This window comes from Parus major, chromosome 4, assembly GCF_001522545.3.
Source record: "Parus major isolate Abel chromosome 4, Parus_major1.1, whole genome shotgun sequence".
NCBI lineage: Eukaryota > Metazoa > Chordata > Aves > Passeriformes > Paridae > Parus > Parus major.
The window spans coordinates 14802734-14821732 of NC_031771.1; the positions used below are offsets into that span (position 1 = coordinate 14802734).

Here is an 18999-nt window from a genome sequence, read left to right on the forward strand (position 1 = left end):
ATTAAAATCATGTGAATTTCAAATCAAATATGTTATGTTTATTTACCACCGGTTTACTGAGCCTCTGAGCTGTATTTGGGTCCCATTTTTAAGCTTCTCTCTGTAAGGAGAAATTTACTTGAAAAGAAAACTGAAATTTTTATTATTGCAAGGAGCAGCCACATATTGAGTTTTGCAATGAAATCATAACTGTTGGCAATACTGTGAAGAGAGCTTGCCTATGCATTATTTTCCCTCCATAAAGATGTGCTATCAACTAAAACATTTGAGGAAGATGGGTGTATTATGCAGGTATAATAAATTTTTGAGAAAGATCTTAACACCTCCCTGAAATTTTTCAGAACATTGTTGCAATGATTGCTGTATACAGTGATGACACAGGACTGTTCCAGGTGATCAGGAGTTTTATGGCGCAGCACAGCTTGTGTGAGGAGCTGCATAGCTTTTCCCAATACTCAGAGGGTTTTTTTTGCCCTGATGGGTTTGGAATGGAGGGACTGACATGCTTCTCGCCAGCTGTGATCTGCTTTAGCAGGTGGTGCTTAACCAGTGAGAGTACCAAGTTTTTTGTAATCAGTCTTCAGAAAGCTCGTTGATCTGGGGTGGTAATGCAATACAAACATTTGCATATTTTACCACATCCTCACATGATACTCTGCACCTTTTGAAATTTTGCATGTGTTATCATATATTTGCACACACGCAGGGACCTTGTGAATGGTGTACTTTCCTCTTAAATCTGTGATGAAGTATATTGCCAAGGATAACCAGCAGGCACTTAAAGAAAGTCTGGAACATTCAGTAGCTGTGATATTCAGATGTACAATTCAGTACATTCTTTCTAAGCTTCTAGACTATATTTTCAAGACTCTTAACTTTTCTCTCTCTGTTACTTCCTCCCATCCTTCCATGTGTAGTCACAAGATGTGTGATGGCTTCACTATTAGTATAATTATCATTTTCTGCTGGAAGTGCTTTGATTCTGGATTGAATGAGAAAACCAGAAAAGCAGCTGATAGCTCAAATTCCCCTTTTGACCTCTGGAACAGCACAAAAGCCTCTATTTCACCTACATAGGGAAAGAAAAAAAAACAAAACAAACCCAAAAACTACTATATTCAGCTGGACTGTATTTGGGTGTGCTTTCATCAAAGGCTTGATTAATCTGAAATGAATTAACTCAGTTAACACTTGAGAGTTATTTTGCAGCAAATCCCAGAGAACATCTGAAGAGCTCTTTGTCACTGTGAATTATAGCCTAAACAGGTGGTTGATGAGCCTGGTTTGAGCTGAGAGTGGCTCCTTGCTGCCCTGGCTGCTCCCCTCAGGGAAGCCTAAGTAGCACTGCAGTGATACCTGACAATCCAGGATAAACTTATTAGACCTTGTCATTGTTGCCTATTTTTAAGGTTTTTAAAATTTCTTTCCAGAGTGTTGCATCAGGTATAAGGGAGGAAATAAGAAGCAGAATGGTCTTGAATTTTCAAACAACATGGATGAAATAAATATTAATGTACAGGAATGGCAGTTAAGTGCAATGGAGGTGCAAGTGCTCATTTTAAGTGTTTCTTGGAAGAAGTGACTTAGAAATGCTGTGTCATTTTGCACATACTGAGTGAGAGGGTTGAGGGGTTCCCTTCAAAGTTCACAGCCTCAGCAGAGGTGTGAGAGCAGAAGCAGGGTCTGCAGTACAGAAAGAGGGTGTAGATGTGAGCAGTTTGAACCATAAGCTGGTGAGTCCTGTCACTCTAGGAAAGCTCACTGGCTCTCTCACAGTGCTCCCTCACATCTGCCAAACTTAAAACTTGAAGAGCTAAAAGCCATGGACAACTCTCATTATTTTGAGAAACAAAAATGTCTTTTTCTGAACTCAGAACTCTGGCTTCCTAAGTATTTGTGGTATAGGATGAACCTTCTCTTGGGTTGAACGCAGACAGAGATAAAAGTTTACAGGCAATTCCATTTGTCTCAGAAACATGTTCCTAACTTCCTAAAAATGCAGATAGAAAAATCTGTCCTTCAACGAGCATGCAGCAGTGACTTCAGTGAGTGGCTATGAGAGAAAGTGCATGTGGAAATGCCAGGTGTGCAGCTTGGTAATGCCTGTGTGACCTTTCACATGGCAGGGTTGTGTTGCTGCCACCAAAAAGTGACCAGGGAGCCACATCCTCAGTACCTGGCAGGGAAAATTATGTGAAGCAGGATAAAGTTGGAAAGAGACTAGAGGAGTGAAACCTTCCCTGTTTAGTAATGTTGCAAAAAAATAAACAAAAGTTTTTTTGTGAACAACTTATGGCCATATGTATTGCAGAAATTCTTTTATCCAGCCATTCATAATGGGAGTGGAAATGTGGCTCATTCTCTTACTTAAGGAAATTTTCTAACATTAAATTGCAGTTAATTTAATTTTGCAGAGATTGCATGTTTTATTTTTTCTTGCTGGGTTATTTCTCTTCCCTCTCTTAGCACAATTCTGAAAATGTTGCCTGAAATAAGTTATCTCAAGTAGCAGATGCTGAGAATGGGGAATCACACCCATGGTTCTAGCTTGGACCATCAGCTTCAAGGAGTTCAATTACTTCCAAACTTTTTCCCTTGTAAATAGTGAATTTAATCAATATTTGTTTGAGACATCACACTTATTTCCTAATTAGTAGGTGACTTTTGCCAAAGGAGGGGAGTAAGTACTGGAGTTTTTTCTATGAAGAAATATAAAGCAATCTTTGTATCTTTGATTTGTTTAAGCTAGTTTTGCTATGCACATTTTCATGGGTGGGGAGGAAATTGCTGCAAGTAAAACTAGATAAGAAAACCCCAGTATTTCTGACTCTTGCTAATGGGCCCTTGTGAGACACTGTCTCCCCTCCCCTGGTTTCCTAGAAAATGCTGGATACCTGAAGCAGCTTTGGCCGTGTGAAAAAGGTAGTATACAGCTTTGTGCCAGTGCAAATGCTTGTGTTTGGAAGAAGACAGTAGTTAAATGGAGTTCTGATAGGTTTGGCTTGTGCTGCTCTGAATTCAGCTTTGAATTCAGCCTATCTGTTCACTCACCACATGAACTGGTTTCCTTTTCTTTTTCACCCTCCCTGTAGACTGTCGACAGATGAGCTCAGAAAATGCTCCATGTGCTGCTTGACATCAGCTGCTGAAGAACAGACTTGGGTGGATGTTGAGTTTGTCAGTGTATCTATAATGCTCTTTTATGAACAACGCCTTGATGAATACTTCACTGCTCATCTCTTCGCTATGAAGCTTTAGTTTCCTTTATTTAGCTTTCTCCTATTCTGTCAGTAGCACTTTGAGCGGGATTTTTGGGAACTGCCAGCATGCAATTCTGGTTCGGGTGATGCAGCAGATCAGACTGCAAAGGTGTCAGGGGCAGCACTTTGGGCATATAAAGGTCGGTGAGCAGAACTTTTTCTAAAATCAATGCAAGCTGCATCATCTTTGTGGTTAAAGTCCAAACCCCTTAAGTCAAGCCCTTAAATTTTTCACTGTGATAGCCGTATCCCTTTCTTGCATCAATAAATGTAACACTCTGCACCAAATAGTTCCCAGACAGTGAACTCTTTTCTCTAGTTTCTCTCTTTGGCTGTACTTTACCTGGAGGTAATCCAACCATGAAGTGAATTTTGTTTTGCTGGCCTCCTTCTGTGTCTTACAATGCTGCTTGCGGGGGTTGAGTGACCATTAAGAAAAAGGGTTGTTCTGCTCATTTCCTATGTAGCTGTTTCCCTGCAGATATCCAGTTCACAAACACACTGTGATTATTTGATTACGCGAAATACAAGCCCACCCAGAATTTTGCAGAATTCCAACGCATTTGGTTGATCTATCGGTGCCCTGCACTGTTAAACACGGCTGGCACGCCTCCAGACGCATTGTGTATTTGGTAATATTTGTGTGTGAGCTTAAGCTGAAGGAGTCGAAGGCTTTGCAGAAGCAAGTTTAAGGGCAAGGTTGTGCCAGCCAGGATGTGCAGACACCACTTGACAGGCCACGGCTCTGGCGTGTTCTCCTCCGGCAGGAAGGATGGTAGGGCAGAGAATATTTGGTCAGATTTACAACTGGAGTAAATGGTGCATAATGATGAGCTAGTCCTGTTGTCTCTTTTGCACAGGAGCTTTGTGACTCAATAATGTACTTTCCAGGAGGATAAAATGTTTATTTGTGGCTGTGGTGGTTCCAAGACATTAGTTCTCAAAAATTAGTGTTTGGACTTTGCAGAGGGCGTGTGAATACTTTGCTCATTCTGCCTCAGCCCATGAGATAGGGGAAAAAAAAAATCCTAGCATCCTATCATGCAGGAATGTATAGATAGAAAAAAAAATAAATTACAGGGCTCTGTGTAAGTATTTTGCTGACAATTATCCCTTCTCTGGGACAGAGAGCCTAATTAATTTGTGGCTTCTTCAGTTATACCCAAAACCCTTTTACTGCACCATAATGTTATCTCTTTCTAACAGGCTTAGATTATTCAGAACTGATTCAGTTTAAACAAATAAAAATTGAAAACAAACCTTTGCTCCTTTACTGCCTGACTGAGCTTTTGCTTCAGGGAAGTGTACCTGTGCTTGGATAGCTTCCACCATCTCTGTATGCCTTTTCAAATTTTGTAGCACAAAAAGCTTCTCACTTTTGAAACTTAACAGAGGATGCTATAAAAAAAGCATGCATAAATAATGGCAGTGCTGCAGTTTGATGTGTACTGGTAGCCTACTAAAATATAAATGGAAAACTTGATCACTGTTTTGAACGTGCAATTCAAAATATTAATGAGGCTCTTCCCTATTTAAAAAACAGACTTTTAATATTATCAATGACCTTTTTGATTAGTCCCAGCCCGAGCAAAGTTTTAATTTCAAGGATGTCCGTAAAGAAGCCACTTGACTGCAGATTGACCTTGGATTTCTTAGTAACCTCACATACAGAGATGAGAAAAAAAAACAACTATGGAAACTAAATGCTACATTTCAGTGAACAAATTGCAGGGATAGACTGGGGAGGAGGGTCAAGTGAGAGAATAAAATCTTGGCAGTGCAAGATATATTTATTAAAAAAATGCAGCTTCTTTATAGGCTTTGGTTCTGAACAATATGGGGTTTTATTTAGTTGATCAGTAAAGATAGGAAGCAAAACAAAGGCCACTTTGTCATGCCAGACTTTCAGAAATATACCCACATCACAATGGCATGCAGCACAGTTTTTTCATACAGCTTTTTGGCTCAGACTTGGTTTTGGGTAAGAACAAAAGTTGGCAAAAACAGCTTCTGTGCTCAGAGAAGAATAACTTCTGTTGATCAGAGATTTTTGGAGAGATTTTTAATTAGACCAGTACTGTGAAGACTGCAGAGTCTAAGGAGTTCAAAACAGATATGTAAAGTACTTTTCAATTCCTCATATTTCCTCATCATTTCAAAGCCAGTGGGGAGCTAAGTTTCTAACTGCTGCCGCAGTTTAACTCTGTATAGTTGTTTTTTTCCTGCCAGGTTTGAGTCACCGTGGCCAGTCAGCCCCTTCTGGAGAGATTAAAATGATGGAAAGCTGGAATACGTTCTCCGCTTAAATGAGCGAATGTTTCTGTTCAAGCACGGATTCAGATTTCCCCGCGCTTTCCTGTGAGCGCGTGGGATGGACGAGACCATTATTTTTAATTCCACAATAAATAACTGCAGAGCTCAACTAGCAGTGAGTAGCTGGCAGTGACTAGAAAGTAGCTGGTTATAGGATAAGGGTGACTTTGGGCTCTGTTTGGGTTCAAAGCCTGGTCCAGATTCAGTGATTAAAAGCCATACAGGTTGCTTCAAACAAAGAGAGGCTTTTTTGGCATATCATCAGTGGAAATACTCCCAAGCTATGTTACTAATCCCACTGCCTGGCCTGGTATCTTGCCCTTAGCATCCACGTCGGAGGCATGACAGAAATGCAAAAGGGAGGGAAAGGTCTTAGCTTTTTTGTTCAAAACTGCTGTCTGGGGCCCTCTTTTGAGAGAGGAAGCAGAGCATTGGTTATCCACCAACTGGTAACTGGTTCTCGGCACAGGCATAAGTTTTAATTCCTATTTTATGTAGGAATGTGTACACATCTGAAGGGCCAGGGAGTGGGGAGGACACATTTGCCTTTACAGCTGCTGGCAGCAAAGAAACGCAGCAAGACTTGATTGCAAACACCTATCTTACTGTTTTACTAACTGCAGTTTTTTTTCCTTTCTCATTTGTAGGTCTCAGACTCTGGATACTGGCTGTGGGATATTTTTTATTGTTATTACTATTTTTGATTGGGTTTTTTTCCTCCCTCTTTGGATGTGAATTGAAGGCCAACAACAGCTGAAGTGTTGGAATCAAGTGCAGGAGGACTCTCACCTTTTTATTTGAAACCTTGTTTGCTGGGATACTTTCAAGCTCTCCTTCACAGTCATGTGGTCATCACAGCTGCTGTTCTTCACAATGCTCTTAACACCGTTTGCCCATGGTGAGTGAGAGATGGTGTAAATGTGCCTGTGGGAAGGGAAGATAAAATAGCAAGGATTTTGTCTGTCTTTTCCTAATGGTGTGGGTTTTTTTACAGGATGATGATGTCTCTCCCTGCTTGCACTTCAGGTCTTTGAAATTCCCAGGTTACATTATGAGTTAACTAAAACAAAGAACACTGGTGACACATAAAGGTTTCTTTTTCTGAGCTTAGCTGCTACATTAGACAGACGTTTTATTCCTTTTTCTTGGGGAAAAATGGATTTATTACCAATCAACTCAGAATAGGGTAATGAGAAATAAAGGGAAATCGTAAAAACACTTTCCCTCCCACCTCCCCTCTTCCTGAAGTGAACTTCCAATTGTCTCTACCTCCTCCCCTGCAGCAGTACAGGGACACAGGGAATGGGAGTTGTGTTCAGTTCATCACATCTTGTTTCTACTGCTCCTTCCTCCTCGGAGGGAGGAGCCCTCACATTCTTCCCCTGCTCCAGCGTGGGTTTTTCCCAAGGGGTCACACATCCTGCCAGCAAAACCTGCTCCAGTGTGGGCTTCTCTCTGCACGGAGCCACAGCAAGGCTGCAGGGGCACAGCTGCTTCACCTCCAGGGGCTGCAGGGAAATGTAAGTCAGCTCTGCTATGTGGGGCACCTCCTGCTCCTCTTCCTTCATGGACCTTGTCCCCAGAGCTGTTTCTCTCACAAAGCAGCAGCTTTGTCCCCTCTCTTGGAGATGTTACCCCAGAGGCTCTGCTGCAGTCCCTGGTGGGCTCAGTCTTGGCCAGTGATGGGTCTGTCCTGGAGTCAGCTGGCATTGGCTCTGTCAGACGTAGGGAAAGCTTCAAACAGCTTCTCACAGAAGCCACCCCTGTAACCTCCCCCTCCCCAAAACCTGGCTGTGCAAATCCAGTACAGAGCTGTAGCAGAAAAATTTGATCTTTTATTAGCTGGGAAAATCTTAAGTGAAATGTGACACATGGAATTCTTTGAAGTAAGATTTTGAGGCCTGTTGGGTTCTTTTGATATGAGAAACCCAAGTGTATGCTCTAGAAGTAAGCTGCCAGGTTTCACAAGTGCTGAAGGGTTCAGGAGCTCCTGTTAGCAGTGATGGTTACTGTGTTCAGAGCGAGGCTTTGGAAAATCTGGCTGCCTGATTTTTCTGATGCTTAAATGGAAGGTGAACTCTACCAAGGATTTAATTTTAATTAAAGGCCAGTGGAAGCATGCCTGTATGTACATGACCCACTGTATGTAAGCTGTGAGCTTCTGCTTTTAAAATATTCGTTAGGCTTCTTGAGCTTTACAACTGATCCTTTGTGTATCTGCTAAGACACTGGAGCAAAATCTTACAGAAAAGAAGGTGATGAAAAATAAAATTAAAAAAAAAAAATTGGCTGAGCATACCTATAGAGCACAACCTGTCTTCTGTAACACCTTTGGGGACAAAGTCTATCTGTACTACTGTTCTTCAAGGAAGACTCCTCCTCACTGACTTGAAAATTAGAATGACTGAGTTGACCAATAAGGGTGGAATGAAAGAGCTATTCAGAAAGGTGCTCTCCAATCTTCTTCAGGAAAGTTAAATGGTAAATGTTTTGTAAATCTTTAGAATTAAGCAGTATTAACAGTGAAAGCAGTTTTTAGTTATATATGCCTCTGGCAGTTTTGTTTAAGATTCTCAGTGCCACTGTAGCTGGAAAGTCCTGCCTGATAGTCCCAATAAATGAAAATGTCACAAGTATATTGGAAGTCATATTATACTACATATGAGCAAATGCCAGAGGTGCAGGAACTATGTCTGGAAATACTTCTACCCTTTATGCTGCTCTCTAGACTAAAAGTACAGGGTGTTTGCTGTGGTGGTTGTGGCAGTCAGTGGTGGTAAATTTGACCATCACACATCTACCCAACACCCACATTACCGGATCAGTTGCTAGTGAAAGTGTGATAGCTGTCTTTGAGCAAGGGAGAGAGAACAGCCTTGGTCTGAGACAAAGAACTTAGTCTGGTTTTCCTTGTTCTGATCTCTGAGTGGCCAGGATGCAGCTTCCATCTCAGAACTGGCGTGCTGTTTAAACACATGCCACAACCTCATCTTCCTTATAAAAACAGCCTAGTTAAGCTGCTTTTTTTTTTTTTTTTTTAAATTTTCCCTTTTAGTAATCCCTTTTCACTGCATGCAGAAAACATTCAGAAATTATGCTTTACAGGAATCAGGCATTTGAGTTCCTCTTTCATGATCTGGAATGACTCCTGTAGTGATTGCTGGAAATGATATGAACTGCTTTTTCAGACTGACCGTGCTAAACCTCATTCCCTTTTTAAGTTCCCCTACACAGCCTCTTCATCTGTAGTGGTAGCTGCATTACAGGCATCTTAGACCAGTAATCTGGTCAATAAATTGGAGAGGTGGTGGTAGTGTTTTGATGTTTTACAAGTTTTTTTGAGGGGTCTTTGGTTTATTTTTTTGCTTCAGCTATTTCATTTCTTGGAGTAGATTGTGTGTCTTGGGCTATGATGACAGGTATAGAGTCAAAGGGTGTATACTTCAGTGATCTGCAAGATGAAAAGTAATCTTCCAGAATATTGCCCTGGTACAATGCCATCTTGTTGATAAGCTGTAGAAATCATAAAAGGGGAAAAGGTCATGAGCCCTTGCATTTCCTCAGTGATAATGTTCATTTGCTGTATCCAAAATGCACAGGCACAGCACTGTCTAGTTCTGCTCAGACTGCTTTGAGTCATAGCTCACTGAAAGATTAAGCCATGTGAAATACTTAAGATAATAATAGATTTGTGTAGTGGGTGTTTTCTCTGCTGTTACCCTTGACTTGAACGGAAAATAGCTTACAACTTACGGCACAACCTGGAGCAGTGTAGAAGCCCCCCAAAAGCTATCCCCTCTCCTAAGCTACAGCAAAGCCTGTAAATCCATTTGTTGCCTAAAACTAAACCTATTACACAAAATCAGAGAATTACACAAGATAGACTGAAATAATACCAAGGAATAAAATAAAACCATCAGCAATAACAATGAAAGCAAAGCCTTTTTCATCCTTTGCAAGGGCTCTGTTAAGGGGACAGGACTTTTGCACCCCTGCCTTCTTTTTGCCCCTCTTTGGAAGCTTTTCCCAAAGCATCTGAAGGTCTGGACCCTGGGTAAGTGCTCCTTGGTTTGTGTTTCCCCCCACGTACACCTGAGCAAACTGATCCTCTTTCCCTGTAGCAGGTGGATTTCCAAGAGGCGTTTTCTGGAATGAGCAGCTGTTCTCTTCCCCAGGCTTCCTCCCCTTGACCCCAAACAAAGCAGATTTCTCTTCACCCAGAAATGAACGCTGTCAAAAGTTCACTTGAAATGAGATAGACATGACAGGCAGCAGCTCAATTTGCAAGCCTGGAGAGATGTACACCTGCTCTGTCACATTGCTGTCGTGCTCGTGTGTGGCTCAGAGCTGAGATTTAAGACTTCCAGACTGCTGGACAAAAATAATAATAGAAATTAAAGGGATTCAGAGCTGCATGCTGTTAGGAGCAGATCAGGAAGGATACTGCAGCCATTGCTGTGGGGTGAAATTTTGCATGTCTCCAAACAAGTAACTTATGTTAGGGTCTGGAAGAGAGTTGAAAGCCTGTTGTATGCAAAGAACTTTATAATCCCATCAGATTAATTTATTATTATTTACTTACAAATTATTTTTTAAGGATTGTACTGCACATCTAATTATATGCTGGGCAACAAAGAATGAGTTGTTGTTAATCTGCTTCTTTTAATAATCCAAAAAGGGAAAAACACTTATTTTTCCAATTAAGTAGTAATCTAAATTGCCTAGTTTCTGTTGGAGACTGTTACAAATGCAATAAAATCAACAGGTGTGGCTATCTATCTGTTTCTTCTGCTGCAAAGCTCTTGCCTTTGCCCTTGTGACATGAGAGTGAGCTGTCAGCATCCTGGATCCTTTGTGGGCAAAGTTCTGGGGTTTGGATCCTCCTGGTCTTGCAGTTGCTTTGGAGTTGTTTTCTATATATTTTAACCCTGAATTTATTAATGGGTTGCACTCTGTTCTCTCCAGATGATCCATGGAGTGTGTTAGTCATTGCTGTGATTGCTTAAATTCCTTAATATTTTCCTTGATATACAATGTGATTTTTGGGTTAGAACCACATACTTGGCCAAAATGAAGCAAAACTGAAGTCAGAACAAGTTATACAATAATGTAACCAAAGCCTGGCTGAAATTACAGGGCAAACAATAGGTATCTGTGCCATGGTTTAAGCCCACCTAGCAACTAAGCACCCCACAGATGCTTGTTTGCTTCCCTCCAGCATCATATGTAAATGGGATTCTGTATTTTCATACTGAGTCCAAAACACAGCACTGTACCAACTGCTAACAAAAAATGAACTCTATCCTAGCCAAAACCAGGACAGTCTGACATGGCAGCTATGAGAGACTAGGCAAAAGTTATCTGATCCCAGGGGAAGTTGCTAGTGCAGCAAAGTTTCTCAAATAACTTTGGAGATCAGAGCTAAGTTTAAGCTAAAATAGGTTGTAGTTCAGACAAAGCCTGTCAAGTCCTGGAGCCTGGTATTGTTATGAAGCTTTAGGCCTAATACTGATCCTTGACAGCACCAAACTGGCAGGACTGCAGATGCTGCTGGCCCAGTTCTAAACTTAAAAAAAACTGGTTGCCTCCAAGAATTTATTTATGCAGTCTTGTGGCGTAGCTGTAAAGTGACCTTCCTGCATTTAGGGACAGATGCCATTTTGTCTCTCCATATGAGAATTAGCTCGAGATGGGGCTGGACTAATTTATCATTCCCAGAGTAGGAAATGAAATTTGAAGTCCTTTCAAGTCATTGCAGCTGCAAGGAAGAGAGTCTTGTCTGCTGTCCTGTGCGTGCCCTCTGAGCTTCTGCTCCATCTTTGCAATGCTTCTGGGAGACAGCCGTGGCGAGGGCTGCATCCTTGTGAAAAGATGGCACTCCAAGGTCAGGCTGATCTCTCTAGGCATTAGCAGGTCCAGATGCCGAGCCAGTTTCTGTGGGAACAGTGGAAATATTTATTACTGAGCAGCACTGGTAGTTGCCTGGTGACAATGATTCTGTTAAAGCAAGCAGCATTATCTATCTTGGGGGAATATATGATGCTAGCAGGCTGGTCTTTGGTGACAGAATGCTGTTTAATGTGAGCTGAACATTTGCCTCACTACTATTTTAATACAGTGAAAATACTGTCACTGCTTAAAATACATACTGTGTTTCTTTTATACTTGTACAAGTGTTATGTTAGCTAGTGAATGGTGGATAATTGCCTTTTACTACAATACTCTTTATACAGTCACAATGAAATACAAGATACATGTTTTATTAGTTGTGAAATAGCCAAGTTGACTTCCAGGCTTCTGCCTAACTTCAGTGTTTTAAAGATTAATCATCCTTGAAATATTTATAATGTTTGCTATTCTTGGCAATTTGTATTACCTGCAGCCGTGCCACCTTTTCCATAGTGGAACAAGTGATCGAGGAAGGCTTTTCCTGATAAAAGGAGTTGGCTGTTCTCTGTATAAACTACAGCGCTTTCATTAGCAGCATTACACTAAAATTGAGAGTATTAAGTTCCCCATTTGATGACAGATCAATCTATAAACTGATAGAGGGTGAAATTCAACCTTTTTAAGACTATCCACTATTTAATTCTTGTTTAAGCCATTATGCAGTGCAGAGGTCTGTGTGTGGACCCACTTCTTTCATGTCTAAATTTCACACTAAATAAAGAGGGAGATTTTAAGCGGGTTTTCTCATAATGTGGGGGTTTTTTCCTTCAGTTTTTGGCAACTGTGTCTGCTCACAGAATCTTCCTGCTACAGGGAGGAAACAAGATCTTTTACCCCCAGGGGTCCATATCAGGACTAGGGCTATTTAATATCTTCATCAGTGGCACAGACAAAGGGATCAATCAAGTGCATCCTCAGCAAGTTTTTTGTTGACACCAAGCCGTGTGATGCGTTGATGTGCCTTAAGGATGGAATGACGTCCCGAGGGATCTGAGCGAACCCGAGAGAAGCGGCCATGGGAAGGTGATGATGTTCCACAAAGCCAAAGAAAGTCTTCACTGTGAGGATGAGGAGGCTCTGGAACAGGCTGCCCAGAGAAGCTGCATATCCCATCCTTGGAAGTGTTCAAGACCAGGTTGGGTGGGACTCTGAGCAGCCTGGTCTAGTGGGAGGTGTCCCTGCCCCTGGCAGGGGGGTTGGAACTGGGTGATCTTTAGTCCCTTCCCACTCTAAACGTTTGATTACATTATGTGTTTTTTTGGGTTTTTTTACATTATTACATTATTAAACCATATTACATTATGGTTTGATACACCATGCATAGTTTTAACATGCATGGGGTACGGCAGCAGGGTGTGTGGGTTTCTTTCTGAACTGCAGTGACAGAAAACATGCTTGCCCTCACAGCAGCAGGAGGGGGTAAGCTGTGTTACCTTTCTGGTCTGCAATATCTGGTACTTCTGACATTTGTAACAATTTCCCAACAAGACTGATTTCTGTTCTCTAGTGACCAACTTCGAGCTCTGATTTTTTCAAGTGTTAGCCAAGCCATAAGATGTGACAGCATGTGAATTACAGTGTAGTAATTCCCACCCAGCACATTCAGACACAAAGATGAAGGCCAAATGGCCTCTGTGCAGTCAAGTGTGAATTATTGTGCCATAATTTAATTCCTATTATATTTTACTGTGATTGTAAAAATGTTTTTATTAGTGAACTTCTTTAAGAAAAGTCACTTTCTAAAAAAACAGAATTGAAAAGTGCAATGCTGAACTTCTCACAAAGAGGTGTAAATAGCTTTATGCAATAAGGAATTTTGTTAAATCCTGAAAAATTGTGTTTGTGTAGTTAATAACCCTAGGTAATGAATAGGTGTCAGGGTGCAGACATCTGCTGTCTAAAAAGCTGACCTAACTCTAAGTATTCATTTTGTATCAGCTGCCGGGCAGTTGCTAAGTAGGATGATTAGGTTTCTTTGTTTCTGACCTAGGCTTGATTTGATCTGGAAACCTTAGCTTGCAGCCAGTCTCTTGAGCCTTCCAATCTTCTCCCAGTTCAGGCTATACCAGTGTAATATCTGCTGCATTCAGATTTGGTCCAAGCGAGTGCTGAGCAAAAAGACAAGGTGGTTTGGTGGCAGCAGTTTGGAGGATCATCAGAAAGGATCAGGCTGATAGGTTGGGGGAAAAAATAAACCAGCCTGAAAACATCTTGGGTGAGTGGTACTGGAGATGTAAAATAAAAGGGCCATGAATGCCTTAAGAGTCTTTCTTAGTGTTCATTTTCCTTTGTCTTTCTACAAACCTTTAGGGTGTTTTTGTTTTTTTAATTGAAAAGTCAAAGCTCATGCAGTTAAGAGGGCTTTAAGGTTACCAGGCAAAACCCTTCTTCCCAATGAATAGTTTTTAAAGAATTAAGAGCAGCCATGTGCTTGAAATGACAGGATCTCTGGGGTGTTGCCTGGCTTTCTTTTGGGATTCAGGAGGATATTGAAATTATCCAACCATGCTGATCCAGGTCTGCTTCTTTTGTAATAGTTCCTGGCTAGCAAGTACTGTTAGATGGTCCTATTCCTCACTAGACCTTGTCATAGCTAAGCACAGAATAAATAAGGGATTGCTAATAAAAGGGGATACTTTCAAGGAAGTTACTCTATGAATAAGTTTTACTCAGGTTCTCAGCAACTTACAGCTCATCAGGATATTGATGGGGCCAAAGCTGTTTCACTTCTGATGGATATATGGGTATTAAGAATAGCATCCCAATGGAAAACCACAGTAATTTTCCATGTAAGTGATGCAATTACTGTGGTTTGGCATTAGATGTAAATACTTCAAAAAACCAGACCAAACCAAAAAGCCAAATGAAAATGAAAAAGCAAGCAAAAGTCTTGCCTTTTCCAGTTAAACATGGGAATGATCTCTCTATACATCCTTTTGGAGTTAATAATCCTAAGCAACCAGGACTGAAAAATGTAGTGGATCAAGGCTGACTGATGTAGGTACAGGCATCCCTTAGCCAATACCTGGAGGGACCATGGAGCACCAGGAACATTTTCACATCTGCAGCTTTTCTATAGAAAGACACCTCTACATGAGGAGACACCTTGTCCTGGGTCTTCCTGGACATGCAAGATAGTCCAGAAGGACTGGGTTTTGGGACAGGCTGAGGTCAAATGAGGCTGGTGCAGTAAAGAAAGAGCAGCAGAAGTGGCTAGCTTCCCTTTCCTTATCCTCATGAATAGGGGAGATAACTGCCCACCCATTCCCCATTTGTTTTCACCCATTGCATCGTTACCTTAATTTGGCTAATTGCCGATTCCTGTCTACTATGTTAATGCTAAGCTTCCAGATAAAACTCTTTCTTCTGAAAGCACCAGGAAGCTGCCAGGCCTTGGAGAGATCCTTACATTCTGGGCTGATTAAAGGGGTTTGGTGGGTGAGGCTGTGCATCCATTCCCCCAGTGAATGGAGAGGTGCAGGACCAAAGGACATCCTTACAGACAAAGCAGGACAGAGAGATCCTTTCCATGCAGCAGGAACACCTCTTTCCTGGATGTGAAAATTTGTGGGATTGCCCACAAATGGGTTGTCATTTCTCTTTTCTTTCTCTAATAACTTCAGCTAAACTTAAACAGTTGGAGTTGGATAGAAAAAAAAAGAAAAATACTTCTGAGAGTTTTTTGGCCCTAGTTTTCTCGTGCATTTAAGCTGGGCACATTGAAGTACTCTAAGCTAAAATGAGAAAAGAATGACAGGCAATGAATTATGGCCACCTGCATTCTTGCACCTCCTCCTCAGTTGCTGCTAACCTGCTCCCACGAGATCTGGACAGACCTGCTGTTTCCCTGTTAGGGAGAGCACCCTTTGCCCAGCAAAAACCATAAGAAAAAGCTCTTTTTTGCAAATGAAACTGCTGATTCCCCAGAAGATGTCTCTAACATCCATTTTATCAACTGCACTCATGTTGAATGAATCTTAGAACCATATGATGTTTATTATCCCATGGCATATTCACTGTTGTTCAGTTGTTTTCTTTATTGATCATGATTTTTTTGAATTGGATATGTTTGGTGATGTGGTTTTATTTGAAATTGGAAGACATTTCCTGCTTCTTAATGAGCAACTCATCTGGGAAAGATGCTGTGGTATGGGAAAAAATTAAAAGCATGTCAGAGACTTCAGTAGATTTTCCTCATTTGGAATTTCCCTGATTTTATCAAACAGTTTTGTGCTGGGCAGCCTCCTTGGAATATACCTCTCAGTGCCTGGCAGGATGATCCTTGTTCTGTCATGGTTCTGCTCCAAGCTGTGGGATGTGCAATGGGATTTTAGCCAGCATCACACAGATGCTGCAATCTGCCCATTGTAGCAAGTGTGGGCCTGGGATGGTGGGTTTTTGGTTACAGTGCAGTACTGAATGCATACCAGAAACTCAAGGAATTATGATCACAGGAGCATATACTTCTATATATTCCCTTGTGCTTTGCTGTGTTGGGCTGCTTTCTGCAGTGCTTGATAGTGGTGGGTGCTTTGTTACACATCCTGAGGTGTAAGTTTGTTTCCTGTAAGACTCACAGGTGCTAAAAATCCTGCCCAAGAGAGTCTGTGCATTAGAATGGGCACAGGAAGAGCTAGGGACTAGAAATAAGGAGTTTTGTTAACTGTCACTCCCTCCTATAACATAATCTGTGGAAATTGAGATGCCTGATGGATTTTAGAAGCTCAGTCAAATTGTCGCCTGTTCTTAAGTCTCCAGAATGTGGAGCCATAACTAAATATAGCATTTTAATACTGAGTTCATTTAATCACAGAATCACTCGGTCGGAAGAGACCTTCCAAGATCATTGAGACCAACCCATGCCCTAAAGTTCGCCCCATGCTCTAAGTGTTTTTGGGGTCTGATCCAAATCCCATGGCAAGTTGGTGATTCCATGCAAATGCAGTGTGAATCCTGTTTGCTCAGCCCAGAGGGTTACTTTGAGGAAACCTAGAGTAACATATAGGAGAGTGTACTCTGGGCTAATCTCTCAGATCTTAGTGCTTGCAGTGAGTTCCCTAGACTGTGGGCTGCTCCCCTGCCCTGAGAGTTACAGCACTGTGCTTGGTCCTTATTCTCTTGGTAGACTGATCCCTTTCCAGCTCTTCTAGGAACAATCAGAAGTCCATCAGTGCGGCTGATTTAAATGAGAATTTGTTTTAGTTCCCACCCCACTCTTGCTGTGGAAGATCTGTCTCCAACTTTTAATTCACAGTGTTTTGTTTCTATTACTGAAATGCTGGAGGCTGCAGTAAGGGCTTATTTAGTATCAGGGGAGCAGATGACAAAAAGGAAACTGGCTTTGGTATGTCAGTCTCGTGCAGTGGGGTGGAGGGGGAGATGTGCCTGTTGGCTTATGAGCCAGGCACTGTGGCTGGCTGTGCTACTCGTGTTGGGCTGGAGCTGGAAGCTTAGCGCCCTTCCAGCCAAGGGTGTGCATCAGCAAACCCCTGTGGCAGTGTCTCTGCAGGCAGAGAAAAACTGTGGTGGTCCACACCAGCTCCACGGGGGCTGCTACTGAACCCTGCCAGCTGCTGCTTGCTGTGTGCTTCTCCAGAGGCATCCTCTTCCTCCCTCTGTGTCCGCTCCTCTGCTGGAGCGGGGCAGTCGGCACCGGGGCTGGCTGGTGCTCCTGGGAACACACATCCCCTTTATTCCTCCACTCTGAAAGACAGACTCATGGCCAAGTCCTGGTTATCACCTCCAACTGTGTTTTGCCAGCATCGCTGCTCAATTCTGTGTACATGTAATGTGTACGTGTTTTCAAGGAAGGAAAACAATCGTAATGTTTTCAAGGAAGAATGCCTGCTTGTAAGAGTTGTAGGAAAATCCAGATCACTTGATTTTATTTTTTTCTGTGTGTTGATATACATATGAGGATGTATATGCGCTTTAAGTGTAATTTTTGTACTGTATATATAAATAAACCCTGGTCTGTCTAAACTTGGAATAATGCAAGGAACATTTGACATGCCTTCATGTTTTTGTCATGACTTGAAATCCAACCTGTCATCAGAATTTGTAATCTTATAGGCATGTGCAATTAAAATCTTACTATTAGATATTGCTCTGGGGGAATTCTGAGGGCTAAAAAAATCTAATAGTATTTAGTTGCTTTCCTTAATTTGATTTGGGGGAAAAAAAATGGCCTTTTGGCCAAATGCCAAATACATAATGAATTCCTATCACCAGCAGCCACCTTAAGAGTTTGTGAGCCCTGGTCAGGAAAGTGCTTGGAAGTCATGTGTTACAGTATCAGACAGCCATAAAAAAACAAGTTAAAAAAAACCTCTAACTTGCTTACCTTTATAACAAAACGAGTCTGGGCCTAAACTTTGTGAGCTCTTGTTTGTAAGAGGCTGTTTTGGTGTGTCTTTAGCAGTGCCACCTCTCCAGACACAGAGCAGTTGTCGCAAGGCAGTGCAAGCACATCCTCGCATTCTGACAGCTGCAGTCCTTGTTTCAGGTTGCATACCTGAATTCACAGGAGCCTAAGATTAAAGAGCTGGAAGACAGTAAGATGGAGGAGATGAGGCACAAAATGGATGAACCTATAGTCTCTGTGCAACGTCCTTGGGGTTCTTAATTAAAAACAGCATCGAGAATGCTGTTTGTAGAAACCCAAATGGCTTAGACTATTTTCTCTCTGCTGTGATTTGTGGCACTGGTGCCAAAATCTTCCTAGCAGGCCCCAGAAGGTGGGACTGCTCTATTTTGATGCCTGGCTTGATGAGGATTCCCACTTTTTCCTGTGTGTTCTGCCCTGGTGATGCTGGCTGTCCCCCATTCACCTATATAATACATGAGCTCTTCCTGGCTTCTCTCAGTAGGATGTTGAATTGTGGTCTTTCTCCTCTAAACAGCCAGCAGTTCTTGCAAAGCATAGTAACTTAATTATTTAGGGCCTGCACTGATTAGCCTCACGTCTTGAGGCTAGGCAGACTCTCAGCTGTGGAACATCTGGTGACAGCCCTGTTTCTCAGAGCCGTAGCCCTTGCACAGATACAGTGCCTTTCTTTTTTGGATAGTAAATATATGACAGATGTGAAATTCTCCAGCTCTTGGGGGAGTGCTTACATGTTGAATTTCATTATCCCTTGTTGGCCAGTTGGCAAAATGCAATCAAGGATAACTTCTGAGGAGAGCTGGTGTATCCAGTATCACTCTGGAACGCTATTATGGTGAGAAGCTTAGGGCACAGAAAAGTTGATACAAGGAGATGAGATCAGTCTCTCTAAGCACTCACGAAAACGCAGCGAGTTAAAAAGGATAAACTCAGAAGTCAAAGGGAGCTGTTGGGTATGAACCTCTCCGAGAGTTAGACTCACAACCACTATAGGGGCCAATTTTAATGTGTTTCACTGCAGTGTGTGGTTTTTATTCTTGTTTTATTTATTTATAATTTTCCTTTTTGCTAGTTTGCATTGGGATACGGCAG

General features: G+C 41.8%; 1 protein-coding gene across 18 annotated transcripts in view; it reads left to right on the top strand.

Moving 5' to 3' along the window:
- Window positions 1–18999, top strand: part of ADGRL3 (adhesion G protein-coupled receptor L3) — a 489797-nt gene that overhangs the window by 167606 nt on the left and 303192 nt on the right. For 17 of the 18 annotated variants that reach the window (XM_015625411.2, XM_015625414.2, XM_015625396.1 and 14 more), the window contains one exon: window positions 6221–6471. In XM_015625411.2, the coding sequence (XP_015480897.1) occupies window positions 6417–6471 (55 nt within the window). In that variant the 5' untranslated portion in view covers window positions 6221–6416. Of the gene's footprint in view, window positions 1–5493; window positions 5689–6220; window positions 6472–18999 lie in introns of those variants that run through there. The other variant, XM_033513563.1, reaches the window with a different exon arrangement.